Consider the following 25,244-nt stretch of genomic DNA (forward strand, 5'->3'; position numbering starts at 1 on the left):
GCTCGGTCGGTGCCGGTGTCGGGCGGGGCGCGGCACCGCGGGATGTGAGCGGCGCGGCCGGGCAGGGACAGGGGCAGCGACAGGCACAGGGGCGGGCGGTGCGGGCGGCGCCGGTGGCCCCGGTGGCCCCGGGCCCGGCATGCCGCGCTGCCGGAACTGCCGCCCGCCGCGCAGCTCGGGGCCGCGGGCCGCCCGCGGGCGCTGCCCCCGCCGCTCGGGGCCGCAGCCGCGGCGGGGGCCCGGGGATGGCGCGGCGCTGCTCGCCCTGAGCCCGGCCCGCAGGAGGACGAGCGGCAGGAGGAGGAGGAGGAGGGGAGCGCCCATGGCGCGGGGGCGCCGGGCGCCGGCGCTGCGCACTCGGCTGCACGGGCTGCGCCTCATGTGCTCGGCGCGGGCGGCGCCGGCGCGCCGGGCGCTCTGGGTGCTCGCCTTCTGCACGGCGCTGGGGCTGCTGCTGGCCTGGTCCTCCGACCGCCTGCTGCACTGGCTCGCCTTCCCCTCGCACACCCGCGTGCGCACCGAGTGGAGCCGCCAGCTGCCCTTCCCCGCCGTCACGCTGTGCAACAACAACCCGCTGCGCTTCCCTCGCCTCTCCAAGGGCGACCTGTACTACGCGGGGCACTGGCTGGGGCTGCTGCTGCCCAACCGCACCGCGCGGCCGCTGCTCACCGAGCTGCTGCGCGCCGACGAGGCGCGGCTGCGCTGGTTCGCCAAACTGGCCGATTTCCGCCTCTTTCTGCCGCCCCGCCACTACGAGGGCATCAGCGCCGACTTCATGGACCGCCTGGGCCACCAGCTGGAGGACATGCTGCTGTCCTGCAAGTACCGCGGCGAGCTCTGCGGCCCGCACAACTTCTCCGCGGTGAGTGCGCGCCGGGAGCCTCCCCTGCTCTCGGCTCCTGTCCGGGGTCCCCGGTCGTGTCGGTCTGGTCCCGGTTCATGTCGGTCCAGGAGCCCTGGCTCGTGTCGGTTCTGGTCCGTGCTCCCGGTTCGAGTCAGTCCAAGAGACCCTCAGGTCGTGTCGGCCCAAGAGCCTTGGGTCGTGTCCGTTCTGATCCCGGTTCGTGTCGGTCCAAGCCTTGGGTCGTGTCCGTTCTGATCCCGGTTGATGTCGGTCCAAGCCTTGGGTAGTGTTGGTTCTGTCCGTGTCACTGGTTCGAGTCAGTCCAAGAGACCTCCGGGTCATGTCGGTCCAAGAGCCCTGGGTAGTGTCGGTTCTGTTCCCGGTTCGTGTCGGTTCCGTTCCGTGTCTGCGGCTCCTCTCGGTCCGAGGGATCCCCGGCTCTTGTTGGTCCCGGTCCCTGTTCCCCGTTCGTGTCGGTCCAAGGGCACCCCTGGCTGATGTCGGTTTAAGGGACTCCTGCTCGGTGCTGGTTCCGTTCCGTGTCCCGCTCCCGGCCCCGCCGCTCGCTGCGCCTTTGCTCGCGGTGCCCGGAGCGCTCCGGGGTCGCAGCGGTCCCGGAGGGTCCCGGTGTGTCCGGCAAATTCTGGAGAGTCCAGCGGGTCCCGGTGTGTCCGGCAGGTCTCGGTGTGTCCGGCAGGTCCCGGTGTGTCCGGCAGGATCCGGAGGGTCCCGGTGTGTCCGGCGGGTTCCGGAGGGTCCGGCAGGTCCCGCATGATCGGGAGGGTCCTCCCCGGGGCCCCTCGGGAGCTCCCTGCGGGTCGCTGCCCACCGAGCGCTTTCCCTCCCGCTGGTTTTTGCACCGGCTCCAAGTGATGCTCTCTGTTCTAGGGGTGACTGTCTGGCGTGTGAGGGGCTGGCTGCTGCCTTGGGTTTTAATGAGAAATAATTAAATTAATGTCGCACCATCCCCGCCGCTGCCTTCCCACGTTCCGCGTTGCTCCCAGCGTAGTCGCGCCCAGATTTTTCCCCAGTCCGAGCCGAGGTTCCCCAGGTGGCTGCAGCGCGGTCCGGTCCAGCCGTGCCCTGCCCGTCCCGCCGGGCTTTGCTGTGTCCGGCTCCCCGAGCTCTGTCCGGGCTCCTTCGGCTCCCCGTGCATCCCCTGGATCCGCTCCTTTGGGACCGCGGGGCTTGTGCACCCTGGAGCGCTTTGGGATGCGGAGCTTTGCTGAGCCGAGCTGACCCCAAAGGTGTTTGAGCCCCGGTTAACCAGCGGGGTTTGGGATCAACCGCAAAACTCGGGGCAGGGCTTTACAAAGCGCTGGGAGCGGGATCCCTGCTTGGGAAGATCCCGGTGGGACTGTTGGGAGCTCGGATGTGTTGGAGCCCGAGGCACGTGAAGGATGCCCGGGAGCGGCGGGATGCTGGTGGTGCTGGAATATTCCGGTGCTCTGATCTCTGCGGGCAGCGGCTGGGGCTGAGCATCCTGGAGAGGGGGGCTGGGGTCTGTGGGGACAGAGCAAACTGTGCCTGCGAGCTGGATGCCGGCCGCGCCTGCGATGCAGTGGGAAATCAGACGGAATTGTCCCTTTGGGCTTGTCACGGCAGCCGCTAAACTGTGCAGGGGAGGAGGGAGCGGCTCCCCGCGGGATGGAGGAGCTGCCCCGGCTGTGCAGGCTCAGCTGCTGCTGCGATGAGGAGCGGCACAGCTGGGGGGAAATCAGAGATAAAACGGAGTTTTGGGACAGGCCCTTTCCAGCTGGACAATCCGGTGCTGTGGCACGAGGAAATTCGGGAATTACAGCAGGGACAGGCGGTGGGGATAAGCTGCCTCCCCGATCCCGGGTGCCAGGGGAGGATCTGCCGGTGCCAGGAGGGGCTGACTGCGGCTTTCACCGACCCCTCACTCCTCCAAACCCGGCCAGGGTGCCGCTGTCCCGGCCAGGATAAATCCAGGAGTACTGCTGGAGTACAGGCGAGGCTGCCCTGGGAATGCTGCAGGAGTTCCTCAGGGATGGAATTGGGCACTCCTGAGAGCTGCAGGAGTTCCTCAGGGATGGAATTGGGCACTCCTGAGGGCTGCAGGAGTTCCTCAGGGATGGAATTGGGCACTCCTGAGAGCTGCAGGAGTTCCTCAGGGATGGAATTGGGCACTCCCGGCTCTGCAGCTGCCACCAGATGCCCGAGGAGCGCGGTCTCCTCCAGCCATCCTGGAAAGGTCCCAGAAGCTGCTCCCCGAGGCTGGGAGGGAGGAATTGGGGTGTGATCCCTGGAGCTCACAGCACTGAGGGCATTGCTCAGCTGAGGAAACAGGGAGAATATCCTTCCATCCCAAAGGGGCTGTGTGGCTCCAGGGTGGAGGGAGAGGGGAGTCCCTGTGCCAGGAATTGCCTGGATCTGCCATGAACCAGCTGGATCTGCCATGAACCTCCTGGATCTGCCAGAAACCCCCTGGATCTGCTTTCCCTGCCCCAGCTCTGCAGGTGAGAGGGGTTGGCACCACCTCCTCTGTCCTGGCACGTCCGTCCTCCTCCTCCTCTGCCTTGTCCTTGAGGGGAGGCTGAGGAGCTTCTCCACCTGGGAACTGCAGGTGAAGAGAGCTGTTTCCTGTGGAGCTGCTGGGAACAACTGCCCGGGGATAGGGAGTGTCCCAAGAGCCCAGGACAGGGCACTGCCCCAAAATCCCGTTTTATTTATGATTTTCCCCCAGCTGAGTTTGGCCACTTCCTCCAGGAGCTGCTCCCAGTTTGGCTGGGCTGGAGCACAAACCAAAGCCCTTTTCTTGAGCAGGGATTTTTCTGGAGAGGAGGGATGGGAATGTTTGGGGACTGAGGGATGGTAGTGTTTGAGAGAGGAGGGATGGGATTTTTCTGGAGAGGAGCATCCAGCTCGGGAAGGGAAGGGAAGGAAGAGGAGTGTCTGTGGGATGGAGGTGAGCCTGGGGCAGCCCATGGGGTCTGAGGTACTTGGAGCTTCTGCTTCTCATCCTGGATTCAGAGGGAGAACCCCAAGAAGAGGCAGGAAAATCCTACGGTGTGAGCCAGGAATGAGGCAGGAGGTGTGAAAAGATAAATGCAAACGGAATAAATGGGGGTGTAAAGAGAATTTCACAGATTTTAGACCTGCTCAGGTGCTCCAAGAGCCTCTTCTGGGCCAAAAGACCAGGGGGAGGTGAGACTTTCCTGGGTAAAACCCCTGAAATCCCAAAGCAGAGGGGATTTGGAGCAAACGAGTCCTGGCTGAGATGTGGAGCAAAGTGAAGGGGCTGGGGGAGGGAGCTGGTGTCCTGTGAGTGCTTCCAGCTCTGCCCTGCAGCTCCTGCAAGACATTCCTGCCCCTCCAAGTCCATCTCCCACAGGAGATTCCCTCTCCTGCTCCCAGCCCATCTCTCACAGCAGATTCTCTCTCCTCCCAGCCCCTCCAAACCGTGGGGGCAGAGGCTGTTGGGTTTTGTGGGTGACATGGGAAAGGAAGAGGACACTGTGGAATGAGCCCAGCAATGCCAACAGTGTGGGAAGTGTTGCTTTTATTCCTTAAGAAATGGAGATACGGGATTGCACTGCTCATTGGAGCTCGAGGCTGCAGGGCTGGGCTGATAAATCCCGTTGGATTTGTTCCATTTAGGAGGGCTCAGGTCTGGATTATGTCCTGGCCTCCTCCAGGAGGGGTTTGTTGTGCCTGTCAGTGTTTTCCAGAAGGATCAGGATTTGTGAATGGATCAGGTGGAGTCTCCTGTCATCAGTCAAGGTTCGGCTTTACTTATTTTAGGCTGGAGCTGAAGCTGGGCTCTTGGGGTGGTTGTCCAAGAATCCTGGCATGGTTTGGGTTGGGAGGGACCTTAAAGCCCAATTCCATGGGCAGGGACACCTCCCACCATCCCAGGCTGCTCCAAGCCCTGTCCAGCCTGGCCTTGGACCCTTCCAGGGATGGGCTTTAAAGCCATCCAGGAATGCTTGGAGCTGGATAAATCCAACCTTCCCAACTGGCCACGTGCTGATTGCAAGGGAAGGAAGCATCCAGCAGCTCCTGGCCTTCAAAACTTCTCCCAAAACCCAAATCCAAGTGTCAGACTGGGCAGCTCAGTGAGTGAGGACCTGCTTTCCCTGGCTCAGGATGAAGTGGATTTTGCTCTGCATTCCCTGGATTTGGGGCTGATTTATTCCTCTGAGCTCTTTGTCTCTGGAATATTTATCTTGGTTGCCCTGTGCTGTGCTCATTGATTTCTTCCTTCCTGGGATTTTTCATCCTGAGAAATGAATGAGTGGATCCAACACCCTGGGGTCTGTTCATGGCCTGGGGTTTTGGGTTAATGCTCTCCTGATTTAATAACTCCCCGAAGCAAATTGTCACCTGGGCCTCTGCCTGGGGAGCTGTGGGGACACAGGGGTTGTGCTGGGAGGGGTGGCAGGCTTTGGTCCCATCCTTCATGAAATCCTTGGATTTCTGGGCTGTTCCAAAAGCTCTGCAGTCAATACTTGCTCATGGATTGACTTGCTCAGTTATTTCTTGTTAAACCATTTAATTTCTCCCCCAGGCTGGGACTTTATGGGATGGGAGCTGCAGAGAGACCTCAGTGCTGCTGTTTAAAAATATTCCTGAGTATTTGCCTGAAAATCTGATGAATATTGCTGACACCCCCCTCAGGTGGGGCTGTAATTGTGGTTTCCTCAGCAGAGACTCCTCTGTGAATCCCAGGGTGAAGCTCAGCCTTGTCCCACCAAATGAATGGGACATTTCAGCCCTGGGTTTGATGGGATCAGACAGGAATTCTGTGCCACCAGCTTGGAACAGCTGCAAGCACCTTAATTACCACCACCACAATCAATTGCAGAGGAATTTCAGGATGTGGGGTTGTTTATTTGGGGATTTTCCTCACCCACCCACAAACTGTTTTATGCCATTCCCTTTTCCACCTTTCTTCTCTCATATTTTTATTTTAATTCTTTATTTTTGGCTTCACTTCCAAAGAAAGCTGTGGCTTGGGGGTGGTGTTGCCTTTGGAAGGGGCGTGGGTGGTGTTTAATGTGGGGCTGGAGCCCGGAATGTGCTCCCAAATTGTCCCAGTGCCACTTTAGGGAACTGCCTGGGGCTGGCTGGGGTGAAACCAAGGCCTGATCTCCCATCCTGGGGGAATCCTGCTGATTTTGGGCTCCTGGAGGCAGAATCCAAGGAGGAATCCGGGGTGGGCTCTGCCAGGTGCTGCCCCAAGCAATGCTGTCTGTGAGGGATGGGCTGAAGGGTTTGGGGTGATTCCCTGGGGGTTTGGGGTGCAGGTTCCTGATCTCCTACAGGGCTGGGTGCTGAGGGGATTTGGGCTTCTCTTGGGCTGGGGAATGGAAACGGGGATGAGTTTGGCACTGAACTGGTGGGTCCTGAGAGGGGCCAGGAGCTGTGGGAGGAGAAGGACAAAGCCCAGGGGCTCCAGAGCTGCAGGGATCCCAAAGGAGTCTGTGGGGCAAGGAAAGCAGCAGGGCCTGGGCTGCTGGGGGCTTAAACCCACCCAGTGCCACCCCTGCCATGGCAGGGACACCTCCCACTGTCCCAGGCTGCTCCCAGCCCCAGTGTCCAACCTGGGATGCAGGGGCAGCCCCAGCTGCTCTGGGCACCCTGTGCCGGGGCCTGCCCACCCTCCCAGGGAACAATTCCCAATTCCCAACATCCCATCCAGCACTACCCTCTGGCAGTGGGAGCCATTCCCTGGGTCCTGTCCCTCCGCCCCTTGTCCCCAGTCCCTCTGCAGCTCTCCTGGAGCCCCTTTGGGCCCTGCAAGGGGCTCTGAGCTCTCCCTGGAGCTTCTCCTCTCCAGGTGAGCAGCCCCAGCTCTCCCAGCCTGGCTCCAGCTCTGGGGAAGCTCTGTGGCTTCTCTGGACCTGCTCCAGCAGCTCCAGCTCCTTGGAATCCTGAGGGAGTCCCTGAATGTCCCTGTCCAGGTGTGCCAGGGGTGTCCCAGCAGCAGGAGCAGAGCCTGGGCTGGCCTGGAGCAGGACAGAGCTGCTGGGGATGTGTGGCTGTGCTGGGAGTCAGGAGTGCAAATCCCACGGAATTTGGGGAGAGCAGGGCTGGGCTGGGCTCCTTTGCACCACACAGTGTCCCAGTGCCTCTGGATCCAGGTTTTAGCTCCAGGTGCAGGCAGCTGTTGGAATGCTGCACCCCTGGTGGTTTTCACCAAGATCTGGGCAGGATTCTGGGCTGGGAACTCTCCTGGATTCACAGATGTCCCGGGCTGGAAGGGATCCACAAGGATCCAGGAATCCAACTCCTCACTTGACCCTGAATGTGGGAACTGTGATTTCTGGCAGGACAGGAAGGATATCACCTTCAGTGAGGAAAGGATTCGGCTGAGTTTGGCCACTTCCTCCAGGAGCTGCTCCCAGTTTGGCTGGGCTGGAGCACAAACCAAAGCCCTTTTCTTGAGCAGGGATTTTTCTGGAGAGGAGGGATGGGAGTGATTGGGAATTGAGGGATGGGATTTTTTTGGAGTGATGGGATGGGAGTGTTTGTTTGGGAATTGAGGGATGGGTATGTTTGGGAGAGGAGGGACAGGATTTTTCTAGAGAGGAGCATCCAACTGCAGGAAGAGGAAGGATTTTTAGCAGGACTTTCTGGTGATTTTTTCCCTGCCTGCTGCTTTTTTTTCCATTTATTCCATCCATTCCATTTATCCATCCATCCATCCATCCATCCATCCATCCATCCATCCATCCATCCATCCATCCATCCATCCAGAAAGGGGATTCCAGGTGCAGAAGGTGCAATAATCACCCTGGGTTTGAGTCCTGGAATAGATTGCCAATAATTACTGCCCACCCTGAGCAGAATTAATGTAATTAAAGACACACTTACAGTCGCCGCCCATTCTGGGATGCTGCCAGGGCTTAATTAATGTTTGCAAATTGCTCCAGGATCTGCATGGGACCACCTGCCAGCAGTGCACAAAGTGGGAATTCCTGGAATGGAGGTGCCCTGGGACGCTGCTGTGGGCAGGGGAAGGAAATCCAGGGATGCAGGGTGGGGATCAGTGGGATTTGGGCTCCCAGTGCCCCTGGGTTTGTTCCCTTGGGAGCCTGAGGCTGTGGGGTTTGCCCTTCCCTCTGCTGCAGTTCAGGGGAATTCCCTTTATCCTGAAATCCCTGGAGTTTGTTCCCACTGGAGCTTTCTTCCTTTTGGCCATGTTTTTTATCCTGTCATTTATCCTGAATTCCCTGGGCCACTGGAGGCTGTTCCCCCTGGGAGCACTGATGGTGCCAGCAGGGCCTTGCAGCATCCCAGGCTGGCTCCAGAACCCATCCCTTTTCCCAGCAGGAGGGGTCAAATTGGAACTGGGATGAGCTTTTTCTCCTGTGTTTGCTTTTCCCATCCTGGCTGCAGATTTTCCATGAGCTGGGATGGAGGGAAGCTGCTGGATTCTTGTGTGGAGCAGCAGCTCCCATCCTGGGGCGTGGACAGAGATTCCTCTGGGTTATTTATCCTGGAAAGGGGCAGGGACAGGGATTCCTCTGGGTTATTTATCCTGGAAAGGGCATGGACAGGGATTCCTCTGGGTTATTTATCCTGGAAAGGGGCAGGGACAGGGATTCCTCTGGGTTATTTATCCTGGAAAGGGGCAGGGACAGGGATTCCTCTGGGTTATTTATCCTGGAAAGGGGCAGGGACAGGGATTCCTCTGGGTTATTTATCCTGGAAAGGGGCAGGGACAGGGATTCCTCTGGGTTATTTATCCTGGAAAGGGGCAGGGACAGGGATTCCTCTGGGTTATTTATCCTGGAAAGGGCATGGACAGGGATTCCTCTGGGTTATTTATCCTGGAAAGGGGCAGGGACAGGGATTCCTCTGGGTTATTTATCCTGGAAAGGGGCAGGGACAGGGATTCCTCTGGGTTATTTATCCTGGAAAGGGCATGGACAGGGATTCCTCTGGGTTATTTATCCTGGAAAGGGGCAGGGACAGGGATTCCTTTGGGTTATTTATCCTGGAAAGGGCTCGGCCTGCCTGGGAGCTGCTGCTTGTCCAGATGTTTTGCAGCTGGATGGCATCCAAGGGCTCATCTCCCATTCCTTGTCCTTGCAGGAGGCCAGGCTGGAACTGGCCTAGATGCAGGGATGGGGGGGATGTCCTTTGGGATGCACAGATGTTCTTTAGGATGTAGGAATGTCATTTGGGATGGGGGAATGCCCTTCAGGATGCAGGGATGCATTTTGGGATGGTGGGATGTTCTTTGGGATGGAGAGATGTTCTTTGGGATGCAAGGATGCCCTTTAAGATGGGGAAATGTCCTTTGGGATGCAGAGATGTCCTTTGGGTTGGTAGGATGCCCTTTGGGATGCAGGGATGCCCCTTGGGATGCAGGGATCCCCTTTGGGATGCAGGGATGCTCTCTGGGATGGAGATCCCCTCTGTCCAGTTGTAGGGACTCCTGTGGAGCCAGGAACTGGTTGGGAAAATCCTGGCAAAATCCCAGGCTTTAAAAATGAACCCTCGGCTCCCAAGGTGGGAATTGTCCCCAAAACTTGCCCAGCTCAGTGTGCTCAGGGCTCCCAGCAGGGCTGCTTGATGTTGGAATTCACATTTTTCCTGCGTTCCTGCTCTGTGTCCCTTCCTGGCCCTTTCCAGCGCCCCCACCCTTCCCTGATTCCCTTTTCCCAGATCCCCCATCCATCCTGGTGTGCTTGGGAGTGAGGGCTCTGCATTTCTGTGCTGCTGAAACCCTGAATGTCCTCCTTCCAAACCCCTGGGATGACACAGATCCTTCACTTCCTTCTCAGCACTTCTGAGACTTCTCATTCTCTCTTTTCTTCCTTTTCCCCCTGTAATTTCAAGCAGTGGGAGCAGGAATCTTTAATTTTTTTCATGGATTGTTCCACTCTTCCCAATTCTATCATTTCTTCCTGGAATAAAGCAAATTCTAGGCAAACTTCCTCCCCAAACCCCTGGAGCTTGACATTTTTTCAATAATAAAGTTGGAGTGTAAATTAGGAACTGGAGCTGTTCCCAGTCCTGGGAGCACACTGCTGCCATCCCCATTTTCCTCTGCTTTATTAAATCAGGAGGAATGGCCCATTATAATCCAATTAACTGTGATTCCCAGGCAGGAATTCCTGGCTCCAGGGTGGGGGAAAAGTTGGATGAAATGATTGTAAAAGGCTTGGGATTGTGTGGTTTGGGATTTTTTTCCTTTTTCCCTTTAAAAACCCTTTAGCAGCTGAAACCAGGGCAAAGCCATGGTGGGGAGTTGGCTCCTGGTTTTGTAATAAATTTATGGAGTGCTCCGAAGTGGCTCCTTGTGGGCATGGAGATCCTGCTGGGCTCCCAGCACATGTTCCTGCCAGGATTCATCCCTTCTTTCCCCTGGAATTCACAGCTCAGTGCTCCCAGCACTCGGGTGGAAGGGAGGGACAGAAGGATCAGCAACGTGTCCATGGAATTCTGTTCCTGCAGCTCCAGACAAACCTGGCACAGCTTGGAGAGATCGGGGGGGTTGCAGGCAGGTGGAGAAATGAGGTCATGGAGAAGTTTGGGTTGGGAAGGACCCTAAACCCACCCAGTGCCACCCCTGCCATGGCAGGGACACCTTCCTCTATCCCAGGCTGCTCCAAGCCCCGTCCAACCTGGCCTTGGACACTGCCAGGGATGCAGGGGCAGCCCCAGCTGCTCTGGGCACCCTGTGCCAGGGCCTGCCCACCCTGCCAGCCAGGAATTCCATCTCTCTCAGACCTTCTTGTTTTGCTAAGTTTTGTAGCAATTCCCCAATGCCTCCGATGGAAATGGGCTGTGCAGCAGGGAAACAGCCTGGCAGCCCCCTGGAATACACCAACACAGCATTCCCACAGCTGGATAGAGCTGTATAACAAATATTTGGGAATAGCAATTGTCTCGGTTTGGAAAGCCAGGTGTGTGCTGAGGAAGGCAGGAGCCTCCCCTGAAATGGAAAATGTAAACCCCCTCCTTCTGAATTATCATAAATTTGAAATTAAGGGGCTCTCAGGCAAAAATATGGGAATAGGAATAACAGTTCTTTACTAGGGAAGAAAAGAAAAAGATAAGATAAACAATGCAATAAATCAAACCAACACTGCCAGAGTCAGAACCCAAGCTGACACCCTGTGGGTCAGGGTGCTGGCAGCAGTCCCATTGGAATTGTGGCTCAGCCCTCCTGCAGTGTCAGGGGTGGTTCTGCTGGAGCAGGGATCCTGGAGAAAGGTGCAGTCTCTCCCTCTGAAGCTCCAGTGGAGGAAGAGGCAGCTGCTGTTCCTCTGGGAAATCTAGTGGAAGTGCTGTTCTGGTGTCCCAAACCTTAGATTGGATCCAGGTAGGAATGCTTGTTGTGGAAGAGATAAGGAAAGCTGCCCACTGAACAGGAGCCAACTGCCATCGAGATGGTAATAGAATCCCATCTTGCCTTGCAATCCAGGACAGCAATAGATTCTCTGAGGAGGGAATATCTTCCCCCCTCCCATGCCTGGATAAGGGATGGGAAGGTTGGGAGCAGCTCCCTGTGCTGGAACAGCTGCTCTCAACATTCCAGTTCAGCTTTCCAGCTTGTTCCCTGCTCCATCAGCATCTCCTGCTCTCCAAACTCAGCTGAATGCCTGAATTTCTTCCTTCAGGGAGTGCTGGAGCAGAGGCACCTCCCTGCCCGAGTCATTCCTGGCAAACAATCCCGAGAATCCCGACTGGAGGTGGCAGATCCTGGCACTGCTCCCACAGTCCCAGCCTCCCACGCTACCCAAACACTGGCATGTCAGAGCCATCAGTCCCTGTGTTCTGGTGCTGCCTGCAGCCACATCTCCCTCCTTTGGAAGCCTCCTGCAGTTCTGGGTGGTTTGTGGCACCCGGGGCTCCAGCTGGGTCCTCTCCTGCTGTTTGATCCAACCTCACCAGCACATTGCAGTGAGGATCAGCCAGGGATCCTCCCCAGGTACCCTCCTGCTTTCCTCTGCAAAGTCCACTTGCCTTCCACCCTCACAAACTTCATCCCCTTGTCTTCATCGCTGGGTTCAGCCCAGCCCTTCCCTCCCCTCAGGCTTCTCCTGGGGTTTGGAGTCACCCAAGGTCCCTCCCTGCTGCCCCTGCCCTCTGCGTGGGTTTGGGTGTCCTTGCAGCAAGTCCCCAGCTGGGCAATAATTGGTATTGACTCCCTGATTCACAGAAGGCTGATCAATAATCTACATCTCTATAAGAAACCCATTGCTTTTATAGACAGTTATCACGCAGTTGGACTTAATTGGTGCTCCAGTCCAAACCAATCACCATTGGCTAATTAAGATCTCACCCTTTGGTAAACAAATCTCCATAACCCATTCCACAAGTTCACAAGTTAAGATAAGAATTGTTCCTCATTCTTTTCTCTGATCTTCTCACAGCCTTTCCCAGAAAGGCTGGGGAAGTTGTGCCTCTCTCTGTGCCCAGGGAGCTGCTGCCACATTTGGGGACACAGCTTGGGGACACAGCTGCCCCTCCCCTGCCTGAGAGCTGTGTCAGGGCTGTGCTCTCTGCTCCCTGCTCTCTCCTGAAACACTGAAATCCAGTTCCAGGCAGGGAAAGTGGCACATTCCTGACCCCAGTCCTGTTTCCCTGACCCTGCAGGACAGAGGCTTCCCTTGGCTTTGTGCCACAGGAGTGAGCACGGGAATGAGACCCATGGGATGGGTTTTCCTTGGGCTGGGATTCCCAGCTCTGGGTGTGCTCCTTGGGGTTTGATGGTTGTTGGAGGTCCCTTCCACCTGAAATTCCTTCTCCTTTTCCTTCTCCCCAGAATTGATTTGATGGTTGCTGGAGGTCCCTTCCACCTGAAATTCCTTTTCCCTTTCCCTTTTCTCTTTCCCTTTCCCTCAGAATCTCCTCTGCCTTGGATTTTTCCAAGCACTGGGCACTTCCCATCCCTTTCTGGCTCATGCCCATGGACCTGGCTTTGCCTTTTTTGTGCCAAATTCATTGTGTTAAAATAATTCCAGTGGCTCTAAGGCCCTTGGATAGGGGGGCCATTGGGGGAGGTGGGAATAAAACTATTGGTTTGGGTTAGGTGGGAATAAAGCTCCTGGCTGGGCAGGGAGGTTCCTGAATTCTCAGTGGCAGCTGCTTGGACAGGATCCCCCTCAGCTCCTGGGGTCTCCCTGTTTTAGGGGGTTTCTGGCTGTTTGGAGCCCTGGTGTTTCTGTACTCACATCAATATTCCTGGTTTTCCAAAGGCCTTTCCCTCATAGAGTCAGTGTTCAGCTTTCATTTGGCACAGGATGGAATTTCTGCCCACCAGAATTTGATCCCCCCAGTGAAACCATCATTAGCAGTTAATTGGTGATGGGGGAGATTCCAGGTTCCTTTTCCCTGCCCCACCTCCCCTCCCCAGGGCTGGGGAGGATTTATTTGGAATGACTCCTGGGTTTGGGATCTGCCACATCCTGCAAAGGATGATCCAGTGTGGGAAGGAGGTGCCTCAACATCAGAGGCAGCTCTGGGGGCTTTCCAGAGCTGGGACCTGGTGTGGGATCAGCTCCATGTGGGATCAGCTCCATGTGGGATCAGCTCCATGTGGAATTACCTGCACACCTCAGAGAGGGGATGTAGCACTGAGGGCTCCAGCAGCCCCAGATCATGAGAGTTGGCTGAAGTCTGATAAAAAATATGATTTTAAGATTTTTTTGAGCTGTTTGTGTTTTGCCTCCGGCCTGGGCACTGCTTCTGATGAAGTTTCCAAGCTCTCCTTGATGGTGGAAGGATTATGGATTTAGATTAAAAGGACAGCAGAGATTTTCACATGTCCTTAGGGCTGGCTTTAAACATCCAGCACTGAGGGATGCCAGAGCCTGTGGCAGCAGCTCTCTGGCTACAGACAACAGGCACAGACCTTCCCAGGAAAAACCTGGGAAATTCTGTAAAAGCTGTGAGAAACTTAGAGGAAAAGAATTCAGACAATTATTAGCTCTCTTTCTGTAACCATTGTTTATAGATATGGTTCTCTAGAGTGTGCTATTGATATTCACCAATAGCGAGTGAGAGGTTTTCACTTTGAGACCAATCAGGTCTTAAGTCCACCATTGTTTCTGTAAGAACTGTAGATTTCTGACAATAAACTGTCTTTCATGCCTTCTGGATCATGGAGTCAATGCTAATTATTACCCAGCTGGAAACCGACTGCCACAAAAGCCCAGGGGGAATGGAGTGCCAGGATAATCATGTAATGACCCCACCCCAAATCCTGGTTCAGTTTTGGGCTCTTCTAAACGAGAGCGACCTGGAGGGGCTGGAGCAGGTCCAGGGAGCTGTGGGAAGGGTTTGGAGCCCCAGGAGGGGCTGGGGGAGCTGGGAAGGGGCTCAGCCTGGAGAAGGAGGGCCCTTGTGGCTCTGCACAGCTCCTGACAGGAGGGGACTGTGGTATTCACGTGCCCTCTGATCAGAGAGAGATTTAACTTTCTCAGGTTCTCTTGAGAGAAGCTGTGAGAGAAACAGAGAAAAGAATGATCAAAACAATTCTTATCTCATTTGCTGCTCCTGTGTTTTTGAACATGTGGAATGTGTTGGAAGATTATTTACCTGAAGGGATTGCTTGGTTGGACTCTGGTGATGGTGTTTTGATTCACTGACCAGTTGGATCCACATGTGTGTGTTGGGACTGTCAGTGGACAGCCACGAGTTTTGAGTAGTTAGTTAGAAGTAAGTATGATGTAGTATAGTAATATATAATATAATTAATATAAAGTATATAATGTAATGTAATATAGTTTTAATAAAGTGAGTGTTCAGCATTCCAAAGCCTTGGAGTCAGGTGCCAATCATTTCCTTCATTGGGGGTCCTCATTTTACAATGGGGACAGCCGGGGGGTCGGGCTGTGCTCCAGGGAACAGGGACAGGAGCAGAGGGAACGGCCTCAGGCTGGGCCAGGGCAGCTCAGGGTGGGCACAGCAGGAATTTCCCCATGGAAAGGGGGGTCAGGCCTTGGCACTGCCCAGGGAGGGTTGGAGTGCCCATCCCTGCAGGTGTCCAGGAATTCCTGGAGGTGGCACCCAGGGCTCTGGGCTGGGGACAGGGTAGGCACTGGGCACAGATTGGACCCAGTGATCTTGGAGGGCTTTTCCATCCTCAGAGATCCTGGGATTCTATGTTGGGAAATGGAGCTGGAAGGGAAGGGAAGCTGTGTGGGTGTGAAGAGCTTGGGCACTGCCAGGGATGCAGGGGCAGCCCCAGCTGCTCTGGGCACCCTGTGCCAGGGCCTGCCCAGCCTCACAGGGAACAATTCCCAATTCCCAACATCCCATCCAGCCCTGCCCTCTGGCAGTGGGAGCCATTCCCTGGCTCCTGTCCCTCCATCCCTTGTCCCCAGTCCCTCTCCAGCTCTCCTGGAGCCCCTTCAGGCCCTGGCAGGGGCTCTGAGCTCTCCCTGGAGCTTCTCCTCTCCAGGTGAGCACCCTCAGCTCTCCCAGCCTGGCTCCAGCCCCTCTGATCCTTTGTTATCCCAGCACAGGAGCCACTTCCCATGGAAAATCCCACACTTTGTTTTGCTTCCTCTCCCCTTTTTGAAGTGATTTTGCTCCTTTGGCCTCTGTTCCCCCCCTGCCTTGGGAAAGGGCAGCTCCAGTGGGGCTGAGGGGACAGCAGGGACAGCAGTGCTGACCTGGGAGCCCTCCCAGTGCCCACTCAGGTGATGACTGGGACGGGGCATTTTGGGATTTGGGATGATTGGGGTGGCAGTGCTGTGGTTGGGTCCTCACCTCTCGTTTTGTGATGGGATCTCTGGTGTCGAGATGACCCTGAGGTGTTGGAAAGTCTCTTTTTCCCAGCCCCGAGATTGAAGGAGCTGAGATTCCTCAGCTCTCGTTCTCAAGGTTGTTTATTTTTTCTTATCTATTCCATTCTTTCTCTGACCTGCTAAGATCTGTCCAGCACATTGGGTTGTTGGCTCAGTGACTGCCCTTGGGGTGGTGTTAGCTTTTTATATTAAAAACTACTTGTGCTTTATTTACTGTGACCGTGTTCACAGGGGTCCGAGGATGAGGGAAGAGACGAGGATCTGACTCCACGTTTCACAAGGCTGATTTATTATTTTATGATATATATTCTATTAAAACTATACAAAAAGAATAGAAGAAAGGATTTCATCAGAAGGCTAGCTAAGAATAGAAAAAGAAAGAATGATAACAAAAGCTTGTGGCTCGGACAGAGCTGACTCTGATTGGCCATTAATTAGAAACAACCACAAGACCAATCACAGATGCACCTGTTGCATTCCACAGCAGCAGATAATCATTGTTTGCATTTTGTTCCTGAGGCCTCTCAGCTTCTCAGGAGGAAAATCCTAAGGAAAGGATTTTTCATAAAAGATGTCTGCAACATATTTACAATAATTTCCCAATACCTATCACCTGTGTTAGACAGTCTGTCTCTACTCTAAACCAATCCAAAAGTGCCACCATCACAGCAGAAGATGGAGGACAAGAAGAAGGAGAAAGACAGGACATGCCCAGATTCTTCAATCTTAACTCTTGAACCTCCATTCTAAAAACCCCAAATTCTACATTTTCACCCTGTGATAAATTCACTCTCATCCTATTCAAACTCTTGTGGCTTGTAACTCCTCACACAAGGTTGGGAATTGTTTCCATGGGCTAAAATCAAAGGCACAGGTGTCTGTGACTCCGTGCCAAGGTCTCTGAGCCCCCTGGCAGGAGCTTGAGCCATCCAGGGCAGCCAGAGGAGTGTCCTGGGTTCTGACAGGGAAGGGATTGGTGCCCTTGGATTTGGCCTCATCCCATCTCCAGCCTCTCCCAGAGCCATTCCTGTTATAAGTAAGTTTATGAATTCTCCAAGCCAATCAAGAATCCTCTGAGCCAATCAGAATACTAATTGAGAATTTATTGGCGAGGATAACAAGCAAGTTCAGCGCGCTGGACAGGTGGGAGTCCCTGCTCCCAAGGCCTGCAACTGCCCACCCCTCTGAGTTCGTCTTTTATTTGCTTCTTTCCTCTGCGTACGTGCGCCTGCTCCGGTCTGTTGCTGGGGGTCTTTTCCTGCCTCTTGGTGGTCGTGATTTGCTTCCCAGCCGACTTTTCTGCATTTTGCAAGCGAGCGGATTCTTATCTGGGTAGGGCTTCCTGCTTGTGCTTATCGAGGGGTTTTGTGCTTTTCCTGTTAAACAGGGCTATTGATTATGTGTTTGTGCAGTTACCAGATTTCCTGTTAAGTATACGAAGTCTTGTGCTGTATAACATTCAGACTCCTATAGTTACATTACATATTTTGATGAACAAACCTTAGTTATTCATAACAATTCCTGCCACCCAGGCTGCCCCAGTCCCATCTCCTCCAAGTCGATGCAGGGACCCACAGCCTGTCAGGCTTTGGAGCCTCCCCTCTGTGGTCGCTCAGGGCCAGGAACCCTCAAGAAAAGTTTAATTTTATCATGCAGACACCAAAAATGTCTCAGTGAGTGAGAGACAAAGGGAGAACAAGAGAGGAAAACCAAAGGTCAGTGTTCCTGCAGAAATCCTTCAGGAGACACCAGCACTGGCTGTGAAGTGACACCCAGGGGCTGCAGGAGCAGGGCAAGATCCCTGAGGAAAGAGGGGTCTCCTGGAAAAAATCCAGAATAAATGGATTTCCACCTTTCCCTGGTGTCCTAGAGTAAACCATGCCAAGGTCTCTGAGCCCCCTAGCAGGAGCTTGAGCCATCCAGGGCAGTCAGGGCCATGTCCTGGGTTCTGACAGTTTTGCCATCTGAAGGATCAGGGTCTGCTGTCCCCTCCCTGCTGGCTGGACTCACCCCAGAGCTTTGGCTCCTCAGGGAGCCAGGGCTGACCACAGGGGCTGGGTGCCTCCAGCTGTGCTTTCCCCGCAGCTGGAGAGGAGTGCAGGAATGTGTCCCCTGTTGACAGAGTGATAAACTATTTTTTGTCTCCTTAAAAAAGAAAAAGGACTAAAATTTTCTCTTCTCAATTAGCGAAAAAGACACCTCATAGGACTTGGGGGACTTCACCTCAAACTTAAGGATAGCCAAAAGGACAGGAACCAGAAAGTCCCACTTGAGCAATTCACTAGAAAAAGAAGAGAACAAAAGGAACTAATCACTTTCATGAGGTGTTTTACCAGGAGCAAGAACCTCTTGCCCCTGGCTTGGTTTTTCTCTGTAGAGAGTTCTGTTATTTTGCCTTTTATTAAAACTTTTTTGTTTCCAACACAGAAACCATGCTGCTGATTTTATGCCTTCTAAGGTAGCTGAGCTATCTTGGGTGTGAAATAGATCTCCAAGAGCTCATGAGACCTGGCTGGAGGAGACTCCTATTTCATAGGAGCAGGGAAAATCCTCGATGGAATCCTCGATGTCTGGCCCTGTGTGCTTCAGGAGCCATCAGTGCTCATTAGTGATGGGCACACTTGGTTCTCACCGTGCTTTCTCTGGGCTGGGAAAGGCAATTCCCTTCTGCTGGGAGAATCCCAGTCCAGGCTCCTGGGATGGGATCTAGCCTTGCTGGGATACACCCAGGGCTCATTTTAACTCCTATTTTAAATCAAAAAGCAGCAAAGGAATGATGGCAGGAGCAAAGCTGCTGCTGCTGCTCCTGGGTGAGGCTGTGCTGCTGCTTTGGGAGAATTTTGGGAGGAGCTGTGGGGTGGTGGTGTTCACAGAGGTCCCAGGATGAGGGAAGAGATGAGAACCTTGACTCGATGTTTCAGAAGGCTGATTTATTATTTTATGATATATATTATATTAAATGAAAATTATCTACTAAAACGACACTAAAAGAATAGAAGAAAGGATTTCATCAGAAGGCTAGCAAAGGAAGGGAATGAAATAAATAATTAAATCTTGTGACTGCTCACAGCCTCGACACAGCTGGCTGCCATTGGTCATCAAGTAAAAACAATTCACATGCTGGGTAAACAGTTCTCTAAATCACAGTCCAAAGCAGCAAAACATGGAGAAGCTGAAACTTCCCAGCTTCTCAGGAGAAAAGATCCTAATGAAAAGATTTTCCATAAAATATGTCTGTGGCACTGTGGGGTGGTTTGTGCTCTGCCTCTGGGGTGAATTGTTTGGGATTTCCTCTGGGTGTCCTTGCTGTGGGAATTGGGGCAGATTTGAGGCTTTCAGGTGGTTTTTGCAGCATTGCAGCAGCGTGGAAGGCAGTGAGGGAGGGTGCTGGGCTGTCCCTGCCCTGCAGGACCTGGCTCAAAGTGTAGCAAACTCAGCCCAAAGCTCACAGGAACAGATCCTGTCAAAGCCAGCTGTAGGAGTGTCAGGGGGTAGCACGGTCAGGATGGATGGAGATGAGAGATCTCTGCAGCCAGGTCAGGAACTTGGGGTTTATTGCAAAGGGCCTGGGTGCAGGGCCCTGCTGGGAGCTGCCAGCCACAGCTCAGAGCAGGCCTGAGAGAAGAGAGGGGTAGAGAGGATGAGAGGGTGAGAGAGTAAAAGGGTAAGAGAGTGAGGTTCCCATTACAATACAATAAATCTTCTTCTGTGTTGAATATTCTAATTCTCACTAACCAATCTGGTACAAGATACAAATCCTGTAGCATTTCCATACAGCCTATAAGAATCATTATATTACCATACTGTGTTACATTTCAAACCCTAAAATCTCCTCTTTGGGCCCCTTCTGCCAAGCTGTAGGGTCTGCTCTGACCCTTGGGCCTGTCTGCAAGCAGAGGGTGTTGTTCCATCAAAAGGGGATCACCTTCAGCCAGCCACACCATTGTTTTCCAGTTGTTCAGTAACTGAGGGATCTCAAAGCTTGCTTTCATTTCAATCTTGCTGATAGTTTCCATATTCTCAAAATCTTTTGCCAGGCACTCATATTTATAAGGCTTTCCCATTTCATGTTCCCCAACAGCCAGCCCTGCAGGGAGGATCCTGGAACACCAAATTGCTCAGGGTGTGATGGAGCAGAAGGGTTTTTGTGGATTCCAGTGCTGGCTCAGCAGAGTTGGGAGTCTCTTGGGGTGGGGCAGGTAAAGGGATCCTGCAAAGGCCTCATTGCTGGCCTGGGGTGACCAGGTGGGGATTTGCTGGTGGGATTTTTGTTATCACTGCCTGGATTTGCTGCTGGACCCTGGGATGGAGGAGCCTGGACTTGGGCTCCTCCTGTGTGTGAGCCTGGCTCAAAGTCCCACTGCCCAGGGACTGGGTGGCAGCAGGGGCACAGGGGGTGGGAAACTGCTCCAAGGGTTTTCCCGAGGGTGGATGGAACAGGCTGAGCTTGGCTGGTGCTTGGGTGGGGTTTGGGTGAAGTTTGGATGGGATTTGATGGGCTCAGATGGGTTTGGATGGGGTTTGGGTGAGGTTTGGATGGTGTTGGGTGGGTTTGGGTGGGTTTGGATGGGGTTTGGCGGGTTTCGATGGGTTTGGGTGAGGTTTGGATGGGGTTTGGTGACATTTGGGTAGCATTTGGATGGAGTTTGATGGATTTGGATGGGTTTGAATGAGGTTTGATGACATTTGGGTAGCATTTGGATGGAGTTTGATGGATTTGGATGGGGTTTGGGTGGGCTGAGATGGAGTTTGATGGGTTTGGATGGGTTTAGGTGAGGTTTGGATGGGGTTTGGTGATGTTTGGGTAGCATTTGGATGGAGTTTGATGGATTTGGATGGGGTTTGGTGATGTCTAGGTTTCAGTGGAGTCCTTGGATGGTTTCTATCCCCTGTCCCTCCCTGGCCTTGGCAGGGGGACTTTGGGACAGGCTGGACCCCCTGCCTGTGACAGAGGAAACCAAGAGCAGGGACGGAGTGAGAGAATTCACAAAAAGAAATCAAACCACAGAACCAGTGAGGCTGGGAAAGATTCCCAAGGTGAAGTCCAGCCTTCCTCCAGCTCCCAGATTTCTGGAATGGCTTTGCTGGGATTACAGGGCTCCAAAGCAGCTGCTGGCACCAGTGACCCCAGCCCCACACCAGGATGACCTTCCCCACATCTGTTTTTCCTCTTCCTCCTCCTCCCTCCCTGCTGGGCTCAGCTCCTGAATCTCCATCTCTCTGTGAGCACAACGGGGAAACAGCTGAAAATCCACCGAGTGCTGATGGATTTGGAGGAGGGAATATCCAATCTGTGAGTGCAAAGGGCCTTGTTTTTATTGCTGGAGGTATTTTTTGCTCCAGTTTAATGGGATTAGTGCTGGAGGTTTGGGGCCAGCTGTTCCCTCTGCAGACAGGCAGGAAAACATTCCAGCATTCCACTCCTGCTGCTTTCATCTTGTAATGAGCTTGTCAGCAATTAGCAGCTCTTGGAACGGCCACGGGAGTGACAACACCACAGCTCAGCGCCCAAAAGCTGCATTTTTAATAGGAGTGGGTGGGAAAAAGGCTGGAATGTGGGAGGTTCCAGGATTGATGGGCAGGAAGCACCAATGCTCTGCTTGGTGGCAATTCCTTGGTGTTCTGTGACTGAGTTTGGGGTTATAATACACCCATATCCTGTGGGGATTTACAGGGAAATCCTGTGGGGATTTATCGGGATATCCTGTGGGAATTTGTAGGGAAATTCTGTGGGAATTTATAGGGATATCCTGTGGGGATTTGTAGGGAAATCCTGTGGGGATTTATCAGGGTATCCTCTGGGGATTTGTAGGGATCTCCTCTGGGGATTTATAGGGATATCCTTTGGGGATTTTTAAAAATTTTCAATATTTCTCACCTGGAATTTTCCCTTCTCATAGGCAGGAAGGCAGTTTACTGAAGATCCTAGCTCTGTGAAGTCTTTTTCTAACCTACACCTAAGGAAATGTGGATGGCACAGCCAACCCTGGGAGAATGGGATGTGCAGGGAATTTCTGCAGGGCTGGCAGAGCTGGGGATATTTTTTGGGCAGAAAGGAGAGGTTTTGCTCGTCCTAGTTATTGGAGCCTGGATTTTTCCCAGTTCTACCCAGGTGGAAATAAATCTGGGATAGGTTTGAAACCCCTGAACAGGGGAAAGGCTGACCTGGAATCTTGGAGTTTGTGCTGACCTCCAACCCTGGAGAAGACTTGCAGTGCATTTCTGTTGTTATTAGTTTTGAAGGCATCAGGCAGAGAAGATTCCTGAGCTTTTCCCTGCAGTTTTCCCCTGGAGCTGTTCCAGAGCTGTGCCTCTGCCCTGGTTTTTGTGGCTGGGTGGTTGAAGCTGAGCTGGAAGTCAGGACTTGGGCAGGGAAGAGGCTTTGAGGGATTTGTTTCTCCCGGGTTTGGTTGTGGGAGTGTTCCAGCAGATCTGGGAGCTGCTCAAGACAGAACCTGAGCTGTGGGATTGCAGGAGAACCCTGAGCTGTGGGATTGCATTCCTGAGCTGTGGGATTGCAGGAGAACCCTGAGCTGTGGGATTGCATTCCTGAGCTGTGGGATTGCAGGAGAACCCTGAGCTGTGGGATTGCAGGAGAACCCTAAGATGTGGGATTGCAGGGACACCCTGAGCTATGGGGTTGCAGGAGATCCTGAGCTGTGGGATTGCAGGGACACCCCAAATTGTGGGGTCTGCAGGAACACCTGAGCTGTGGGATCTGCTGGAGCTGCCCCAGCAGTGCTGCACAGTGACCAAACCCACCCCTGGCCATGTTTAATGCCTGAACCCCCCAGTGCCTGGTGAGGGGGAAGGGGAAGCCAAGCAGTCCCTGGGGGCTGTGGGTCCCTGTTTTACCCTGTTCACCTCCCAGGACCATCATTTCCCCCTGACCTCCTCCAGCCCAGCCCTGCTGCCCACCCCTGGTTTTGGTGGCTCCCTGGGTTTTCTCCTGAACCGTTTTTTGGGATGTGCTGGTGCTGAGCCCCAGATGTGATGGGGTTTCTTTGCTATGGGTTCCCAGAGTGGTGGGTGTGCCTGGGGAGGCTTTGCTGAGGGCTCACCTGGGCAGGTGTTGGGCCCGGGGGGTTCAGCCTGGGAGTCGCTGCTGTTCAGTGTGACACGAGCCAGGCACTGCCTCAAATCCTTCCCAAAAGCTTCCCAGAACCCCAGAATTACCCAGCTGGGAAAAGCCCTGTGAGACCATGGAGGCCAGCCCGTCACCTGCCACCCCTTGTCCCCAGTGCCACCTCCAGGCTCAGCCCCAGGGCCGGGGGGCTGCTGGGGGAGTGACAGCAGCTCTCTTCACAAAGAGCAGCAGGCACAACTTCCGAAGGATTTATCCTGGGGAAGGCAGTGAGAACCTCAGACAGAAGAGAAAACAATTTTTGTCTCTATTCACTGTTGTATTTGCTGGGAATGCCCCAATGAAGGCAGCAATGATGAATCTGACTCCATGCTGTCAGAAGGCTAATTTATTACTTTATGATACTGTATTATATTAAAGAATACTATACTATACTATACTAAAGAATACAGAAAGGATACTTAGAAAATGCTAAAAAGATAATAATGAAAACGCGTGACTCTTTCCAGAACCCCAACACAGCTTGGCTCTGATTGGCCAAAGAGTGAAAACAACTCCCAGAATCCAATGAAACAATCACCTGTGGGTAAACAATCTCCAAACACATTCCACATGTGAGCACAAGCACAGGAGAAGCAAATGAGATAAGAATTGTTTTCCTTTTCTCTGAGGCCTCTCATCTTCCCAGAAGAAAAATCCTGGGTGAAGGGATTTTTTCAGAGAATGTGAATGCTACAATTCACTGCTCCTGTTGTTTGGCACGCATGGAATGTGTTATGGAGATTGCTTACCCCCAGGGATTTGTTGATTGGACGCTGGTGAAGGTTGTTTGGATTCTTTCACCAGTTGGATCCATGTGTGTTGTGACTCCGGGGACAGTCACAGGTTTTTCTTCAGTATCTTTTTTTAGTATTCTTTAGTATATATCTTTAATATCTCTTTGGTATATATCTATTATATCTAGATATTATACATACTAGCTATATTAGTATATATCTATAATATCTCTTTAGTATGTAAATTAGTATAATAATATATAGTATATATACTATATATCTATAATATATACTAATAGTATATAGTATATATTTATATTTTATATATAATATATATTATATATTATATTATATATCTAAAATATATACTAATACTATATATTATATGTTTATATATTATATATAATACATATTATATATCTATAATATGTCTTTAGTATGTAATTTAGTGTTAATATAGTATAGCTTAATAAAGCAATTGTTCAGCCTCCTGAATATGGAGTCAGAGCACATTATTCCCATTCCTGAGTCATGGAGTCAGAGCACATTATTCCCTACATTCCCCACATTATTCCCTGCATTGGGGTCACACTGCATCAATGGGGGGGCTGCCTGCTCTCCCTGCCCTGCATCCCTGGCAGTGCCAGGCTGCTCTCCTGGATCTCCAGGCTGCGGAAGGGGACAGGGAAGGGACAAAGCCAGTGGCACCTGTGCTGCCCAGAGTGTCATTTCCTGCTGCCAGCTCTGTCAGAGCTCGCTGTGGTTCATTAAAATGGCCCAGCCAGGGCTCTGTGAGTCACACAATTCCCACCTGGAGCAGCTGCTCCATCCCAGCCCTGGTGCCAGCTCTGCCCGAGCCCTGCTGGGCACAGGGGGCACCAGGCAGGAGCTCCTGGCTCAGCCTTTCCAACGGGATCAATCTAGCTTTGCTCCCTCCCTGTCAGAGCCCCAGGGCTGCCCTGGGTCGGTCCTGGCTGGAGGGAATTTGTGAGTCCTCCCTCCCTGTCTGAGTGGGAAAATTCCCCCAGGAGTGCCCTGCATCTCTGAGCTCCTCCAGGGATGGGGCAGCCTGGCTTCTTCTGGGAAAGCTGTGCCAGCCCCTCCACACCCTCAGGAGTTTTTAATCCAAATTCTTACCGAGTTTCCAGAAAAAAAAACACACACTCCTTTCTTCTTGGGTCACCAGCTCCTTGGATTTTGTCCGAACCATCAGAAAAAAAAAAGTGTGGAATTACCTCCATCTGTGCTGTGATTCTGCACGGAGCACAAAGGAAAATCCATGGAAACTTCTCTCTGAAAACACTGCAGTGCCTGGGCTGGATTAAACATGATTAAAGATTATCCCTGGATTTTCAGCCAGCTGCTGGAAAAGCCAGTAAAGCAGCCAGGAGTGCTTTCCCTGCCCTTCTCCTTGGAGAGGCTGGGAATGCTGCCTTGGAATGTTCTTCTCCTGCCAGCTCCTGCCTCAGGAACTGCATTTCCCAATGGTTTTACCGGGGATTAGACACAGGGATGGCTCCACACTGACCTGGATAAAGGAGGAGCCCAGGGACACCCTCCCAGCCAGGAATCCCTTCCCTGAAACACACATTCCTCGTGGGAATTTTACAGGGCCTGGTGACAATAACATTGTTATTGCTATTATTATTATTATTATTATTATTATTATTATTACTACTATTATTATTATTCACCGTCATATTTTCTGAAAAATCCTCTTTGCCCAGGATTCTTCTCCTGGGAAGCTGAGAGGCCTCAGAGAAAAAGGAAAACAGTCTTATCTCATTTGCTTCTCCTGTGTT

General features: G+C 53.0%; 1 protein-coding gene across 2 annotated transcripts in view; it reads left to right on the forward strand.

The window, feature by feature from the left end:
- The first annotated feature begins 268 nt into the window (after positions 1-268).
- The window catches only part of LOC115914108 (acid-sensing ion channel 2-like), an 85,878-nt gene continuing 60,902 nt past the window's right edge, over positions 269-25,244 (forward strand). For both annotated transcript variants that reach the window (XR_004061415.1, XM_030966461.1), the window contains exon 1: positions 269-862. Coding sequence is in view for 1 of the 2 variants with exons in the window: in XM_030966461.1 (XP_030822321.1) it covers positions 323-862 (540 nt within the window). In the remaining variant the exon portion in view is untranslated. The remainder of the gene's footprint in view (positions 863-25,244) is intronic.

Source organism: Camarhynchus parvulus, chromosome 27 (assembly GCF_901933205.1).
Source record: "Camarhynchus parvulus chromosome 27, STF_HiC, whole genome shotgun sequence".
Taxonomy (NCBI): Eukaryota; Metazoa; Chordata; class Aves; order Passeriformes; family Thraupidae; genus Camarhynchus; species Camarhynchus parvulus.